At 39.8% G+C, this 7,180-nt stretch overlaps 1 protein-coding gene across 1 annotated transcript in view; it reads left to right on the plus strand.

The window, feature by feature from the left end:
* Positions 1-7,180, plus strand: part of CDKAL1 (CDK5 regulatory subunit associated protein 1 like 1) — a 1,058,601-nt gene that overhangs the window by 1,001,955 nt on the left and 49,466 nt on the right. The window contains exon 15 of the mRNA XM_007952396.2: positions 5,058-5,222. Within this exon, the coding sequence (XP_007950587.2) occupies positions 5,058-5,222 (165 nt within the window). The remainder of the gene's footprint in view (positions 1-5,057; positions 5,223-7,180) is intronic.

Here is a 7,180-nt window from a genome sequence, read left to right on the forward strand (position 1 = left end):
TGGACTATATGAAGAAGCCTGTGGCATCAGGATTGGAGGACATCTCATTAACAACCTGTGATACACAGATAAAACAACTTTTCTTGCTGAAAATGAAAAGGACTTAAAGCATTTACTGATAAAGATCAAAGACTACATATAGTCTTCAGTAAGGATTACACCTTAAATGAAAAAAAAAAAAAAAAATCTCATGACTGGACCAGTAAGCCACATCATGATAAACAGAGAAATTGTCAAGGATTTCAGTTTACTCAGATCCACAATCACCACCCTTGGAAGCCGCAGTCAGGAAATCAAAACAATGTATTGCACTGGGCAAGTCTGCTGCCAGTGGCCTCTTTAAAGTATTAAAGAGCAAAGGTGTAACTTTGAAGGTTAAGGTGTACCTGACCCAAACCATGGTACTTTCAGTTGTGTCATACGCATGTAAGAAATGGACAATGAATGAGAAAGAGCACAGAAGAATTGACGCATTTGAATTGTGGTATTGGTGAAGAATATTGAATATACCATGGACTGAAAGAAGAACAAACAAATCTGTGTTAGAAGAAGTACAGCCAGAATGCTCCTTAGAGCACTTTGTCTCATGTACTTTGGTTGTGTTATCAGGAGAGACCAGTCCCTGAAGAAGGAAATCATGCTTGGTAAACAACAAAAAAGAGGAAGACCCTTAGCAAGATGAATTGATACAGTAGCTGTAACAGTGGGCTCAAATAGCAATGATTGTGAGGATGGTGTAGGACCAGACAGTGTTTTGTTCTATTATACGTAGGGTTGTTTGAGTCAGGCACCTAACAATAACAATAGTTTTTGACAGGACTACTTTCAAGATTTTGGGAGTTTGGAACCATACAATTAGCACTGCCAAAATTCCCAGAGCCTGGCAACGTAGGGGGAAAAATTGAAGAATGTCTGCCTGGAAGACATCAGAGTTAAAGGGCAGGGGTTTCATCTTGTCACATCCATTGAACATGATTTTTTTTGTTGTTGCCGTTGGGTTTTTTTCCTCCCTTTCAGTTTTGCTGCTTTTACTTTTATTTTACTTTTTTATTTTCTACCTTGACCAGAATGCTAGGGACATGGCAAAAAGAGTCTACCCCTTGGACTCAACTCAAATTATCTGAATAACCCTAGAGACCAGTGTGAAGGTCAAACCAAAGTGCACTTTAAGAGTGTTGGAGGCCACTCCTGGAGGATCCCCAGTTACTAGCCTTCCTTCCCTGCCCATGTAAGCTAGTTTGTCTTGTCATATGTGTAGCCAGAGTTCTATTTCAGCATTTGGGATTTTACTTTTCCAGGTGGTAAACCAATCCAAACCTGATTGAAGTGAACAGAATGCTTCCTTCAGAGGCATAACCTTGCCATGGACCAAGGCTTGGAATACACAGACTCCCATAGGGGTGCAAAGATTTTCATGGGTCCTTCCAGGCAAATCGATTTCCTTTTTTTTTTCTTTTTCTCTCTCCTTTCTCATCAAATGAGAAATGAAATTTTTTCCTACAGGTCATCATTGGAATTACAGCTTTGGAAGACACTTAAGGATAGTGTGGGCACGTTAAGTAAGTGATGGGCAAGAGAATAGACTGCCCATGTTAGAAACTGGGGCAGCAGTAGCTGATGAGGCCTCTAGCATTTACGTTCTACATGGAATAATACCAGACTGGGCACTGGGCCCTAGGAAATTTAGGGGGCCTTATAAAAGACCAGACTAAACATGCCCTGTTCAGTACCCAGCAGAGACTACAGTTGAGTAGGATTCCCAACATTCCACATTTGAGCTGAGCCTCTCCCCCATTTTCCATCTCATTAATATACTCCAGAGAGCCATTTTCCCATCCAGGCCAACCTTCTGCTCAGCCCTGGGGAGGAGCTTGATTGCATTTTGCTTGCCTCTTCCCTCTCCTTTCTCTTGCCATCTGGGTTTTTTGCCTCAGCAGGGAACTTTCTTTCCCTTCATTTTAAAGGCAATGGCATGCCTCATTAGCTGTTTCCTCCAATTTAAAGCAGTCGGGCTTTTTCCAATTATTAAAACCGGAGGGGGAGAAACACTGAGCCCTTCATTCAGATCAAGGCAGCAGATCAAGGAGGGTGATTTTCCCCCGAAATAGCACCAGATCTCCCAGGAATAGTTTCCTCCAGAGAGATTTCTTTTTTTTTTTTTTTTAATTTTCATGTTAGGAAAACTGGTTTAAAAGTGCTTTCATGTCCTGATTCAAAAGCTTTTTTAGTTAGCTTGCCATGAGTAACACCACCCAGATGACCCTCTTCCTATATTTTGATGAAACTACGTACTCAGTGGTCAAAAAATCAAACTCAGAAAGACTAAGATCTAGTTGTGCCTCTCAGAGAAATTGGCTGTGGTACTTCTGGCTCTCATTTGACTTATTTTTGTCCCTACAACTAAGCATATCAAATATTTCATTATAATTATTTTTTTTCTGAGTAAGATGACTTCCAGAGATGAAGATCATATCATCTAGATATCAAAATATTACTACAAGCCCAAATCCACTGCCATCAAATCATTTCTGACTCATAGCAACCCTATAGGACAAAGCAGAACTGCCCCCATGGAGTTTCCAAGGCCGTAAATCTTTATGCAAGCAGATTACCTCTTCCTTCTCCCGCTGAGCGACTTGTTGGGTTCAAACCGCCAGACTTTTGGTTAGCAGCTGAATGCTTTAACCACTACACCACCAGAACTCCTATTACAATCTGTCTATTTATTTAGAATCTTAGCTTGAAAAGATTGGCAAATAGCTTTAGTACTAAATTAGAAGTGTGGAAGAGACATAATTCTACAAACTACCTGTAAGTCCCACAGGAGGGGAAACATTTGCACAAGGTAAACAAGTACTTTTATCAGGAATCTCTAGTGGAAAAAGACCATCTGACAGTTTCCTGTGAACTAGCCAAAGTAAAGTACCCTTCTGAGTAGCTGGTTCTATATGGAGGCAGGCTTCCAGGAGTAACGAACACATACATTTTATAATAGAGCAAAAAAAATGAATGGCAACCATTAGTTTAAGGAGTCATTTAGCTCCCAACACCAATGTTTAGATATTGAAAAAGTTCCTTTTAAATGTTCTCTCCCTCCACTCCATGCACTCATGTGTGCTTGTACACACACACACACACACACACAAGTATGTAGGCCTTTATTTGAAGTGTCTACTCAAACCATTACTCTGACATCTAGCTTAGAAGGCACTAAAAATATAAGGCTTTCATCAGTGATGTCTGTTTTCTTCAATGTATGGAGCAGCAAAGAGCAGAATATCAAAGGCCCATCCAAAAGGGTTTGGCTGATTGCTGGGGGATTTCCCAGGTCTGCCTTCCACATGTCCTAGGACAGCAGGCTTCCTGCAATTAAAAAACAGTGTCTACAGCCAGGTAGCTCCTCCCCAAAATGCCTTCCCTCCATACCTTTCAGACTCACTGCCCTCGAGTCAGTCCTGACTCATAGCGACCCCTCCTTCAGTTTCTGAGGCAGTATCTCTATGGAAGTAAATTGCCCAATCTTCCTTACAAGGAGTGGCTGATAAGTTTAGGTCCCTAGATCCTTGAGCAGCTGGAAGGCAGATTCCTCTTAGAAGGCCCCAGAACTTCCAAGTGGACAACATGTAACCTTGTGAAACCCTACCTGGTATCTCCAGATATCACTGTTATTCTCATGGCCCACATGAACCCACTTTAGGATGCTCCCTTGAGTTAGTGAGGAGTCCCCTAGGTGGTGCAAATGTTGTCTGCTAACCAAAAGGTTGGAGGTTATCCACCCAGAGGCACCTGGGAAGAAAGGCCTGGTGATCTCCTTCTGAAAAACTAACCACTGAAAACTCTATAGAGCATGGTTTTCCTCTGTCACACATGGGGTGGATATGAGTCATAGTCAACTCAATAGGAACTGGGTTTTTTGAGTGAGGAGATAGAAATTTAAATCCTAAAGACAAATGTAAAGGAAAAAACAAATGTTGCTTCTCCACCACACAATATCCGTATCTTCCATCCATTATATTGTACCTCTCCTCAACCCCTTTTAGCTACTACCATGCCCTTACTTTGTTATGCCTCAAGCTTGCATCAGCTAACAGTAATAATTTCTGCAACCAGTCTGGTGAGAACCTTCAGATATTGTACAGAACACATAAAAACCTCAAACCTTTTAACAATGATATTTTCTCAAAACACCTATGAAGTACTACCTCTGAATAACAACACATATAAACTGTCACAACCAAAAGGAACCTAAGCAACAACTAAATATAATGTGGTATCTTAGATAAGTTCCCAAGGAGCTCTGGTGGTACAGTGCCTAAAGTATTTGCTAACCATAAGATTGGCGGTTCAAACCCACCAGACGCTCTGCAGAAGGAAGACTGGGCAATCTACTTCCATAAAGATTTGCCACCTTGGAAACCCAGTAGGAGTTGTTATGAGTTGGAATTGACTCTGTGGCAGTGAGTTTGGTTTTGTTTGTTTGTTTGTTTGTTTTTTGGTTTAGATGGGCTCCTGGGACAGAAAAAGGATATTAGGGGAAAAGAACATCAGGAAATCTGAATACAGTATGTAATTTAGTTAATAATGATGTGTCTATATTGTTCATTAATTAAAACAAATGTACCACACTACTATACAGTGTTAATAATAGGGATGGGTGTGGTATATATAGGAACTGTCTATGTTACTTTTGTAATAGTTTTATAAATTTAAAACCCACTTCCATTGAGTCAGTTCTGACTCATAAGAACCGAACTTATATAAGAACTTATATAATTATATAAGAACCGAACTTATATATACTCTTATATATAAGAGTAGAACTGCCCAGGGTTTCCAAGGCTGTAAATCATTATGAAAGGAGACTGCCACATCTTTCCTCTGCAGAGTGCCTGGTGAGTTCGAACTGCCGGCCTTTCCGTTAGTAGCTGAGTTCTTTAACCACTGTGCCACCAGGGCTCCTTGGAAACCTAAAACTTATAAAGTAAGACTTATTTGTTTGTTTGTTTGTTTGTTTTTAAAACTAACATAACTATTCTGTCTGGATTTTTTTTTTAAAGGTATTAGTGCCAAAGAACCCCTCATTCATGGGGAAAATGGTCGAAGTAGACATTTATGAATCAGGAAAACATTTTATGAAAGGGCAGCCAGTATCAGACGCCAGAGTCTACACACCATCCATCAGTGAGCCATTAGCAAAGGGAGAAGTCTCAGGTTTAAGAGAGGTGAGTAAAAGATGCTTTCCTCTCTACCCTGCTGGTGAAACAGCAGCTGGGAAGGCACAGTGCTTCCAGACCATGTTTCTGTTATCATTTATAGTTCCCTCTTTATGTATGCATGAGGCTTTAATCCTTTCTGACAGATTGAAATCTGAATTAGAAGGATGTGTTTTTGCTGATGCCTATAGCTTTGTCTGCAAAGGGAATAAGCTGTTTCTGGTTCCCGGCTGGAAGCAGAGGGCAAGAGCCATTATTTGCAGGTGAAAGATTTAACATCCAAGCTGATCTGATCCAGTCTGTTTTGTGTCGGTAGATCCTGAACATAAGGGGGTGAGGAACGAAAGGTTTCCTGCTTTACGAAACTGTTTATAATATGGTAGAAACCTCAGTGTGTGTGGTGATTATGGTTCCTTTCTCTAGGGTGTTAGCTGTGTATCTGCTTTAGTCATGTGGAGTGAAAATTAAACTTTTTTTTGTTTGTTTTTTCTCTTTCTATAAAAAAGAAACCTGGGGGAAAAAGAAAAAAGTAACCTGACCCCTATTTTATACCTTGGTAAATATGGCTGTTTGCCAAGCTCTCTCTTACATTTCATTGAGCTACAGTTGTAAAAGCTGATGGAGTGTGAAATGAAAATGTGTATCACATTTCTAAGCATCATTTGATGTCCTTTCTCTAACACAATTGTTAAGCGCTCCAGAAAAAAAAAAAAAAAAAAGTGTATAGCATTGACTTAACATAGAGAGAAAAGATCACTGATACTTATCTGGCCACGTAATTCCAAAATTGTTTTAATCTGTGTAGTATCTTTTCCCTCAAAATAAATTTTAAGAACATGTTAATTAAAACAAAGGAAGTGTAGATTTCCTTTGGCAGTGTGACAAAGGGTACTATTATCTATAATATCACTTATTGTGATGGACTCTTGTATCCAAACATGAGTGACACCTTTATGAGCTTGATGAGTATGGGTAGAAATCTGTATGCGTACCGCCTGCCTGAGAGTGAAATGGAATAGACTAGCCTTTGTCAAAACCCTGCCAAGTGTATCTTCCTTCTCTGCAGCAGTGAACTCTAAACTCAATGAGCATGACCATTAATTTTTGCTGTTGTTTTTTTTTTTTAAAAAAATCATAGTTGGGGGTTGAGATGGCAGGCCAGGAAGGAATAATATAATCCAGCATTTAAATTATATTCCTAGGGATTTGACTTTTGATGTAATGGCTAATCCTTGAGAAATTTTTAAGGAAGTTAGCTTATTTTTTATTTTACTATGTAGCATGTTTTACACAGGTTGACTTTTAAATTGCCACAATGAAACGGCTTTTCAATAGGGGGCAAATTATTATTCCAAAGATCCTGCCTGAAATTTATTGCCTACCTATATGCTTATTGCCAAGGGTGATTTGCTGACCAATCATCATTCCCAGTTGCCATTGAGTCATCTCCGACTCATAACAACGTTACGTGTGTCAGAGTAGAACTGTGTTCCATACGGTTTTCTTTTTCTTTTTTTTAGCTTCAACTAACAGAAACTTATTTTCTCACAGTTTAGGAGGCTAGAAATCTAAATTCAGGGTGCCAGCTCTAGGGGAAGCCTTTCTCTTTCTGTCAGATCTGGAGGAAGGGCCATCTTGATGCAGCTGATTTTTCAGAAGTCAATCACCAGGCCTTTCTTCAAAGGTACCTCTGAGTGGACCTGAACTGCCAGCCTTTTGGTTAGCAGCTGAGCACATTAATTATTATACCACTCAGGAAACCAAAAATCATTATTAAATAATACAGAAATATGGAAAAGTGGTATCCTTCTGTTAGTTCCTTAACAATAGTGTTATTTTCAAAAGAGGGCAGCCTTGTTTAAATTCTGTGGGACTTTGTGGTTGCTACGTGCTGCAGAGTCATCTCTGACTCATAGAAACCTGGTATACAGCAGAATGAAACACTGCCTGGTCCTGTGCCAACCTCA

This window comes from Orycteropus afer, unplaced genomic scaffold (assembly GCF_000298275.1).
Source record: "Orycteropus afer afer isolate SDZICR_OR568_19922 unplaced genomic scaffold, OryAfe1.0 scaffold00012, whole genome shotgun sequence".
NCBI lineage: Eukaryota > Metazoa > Chordata > Mammalia > Tubulidentata > Orycteropodidae > Orycteropus > Orycteropus afer.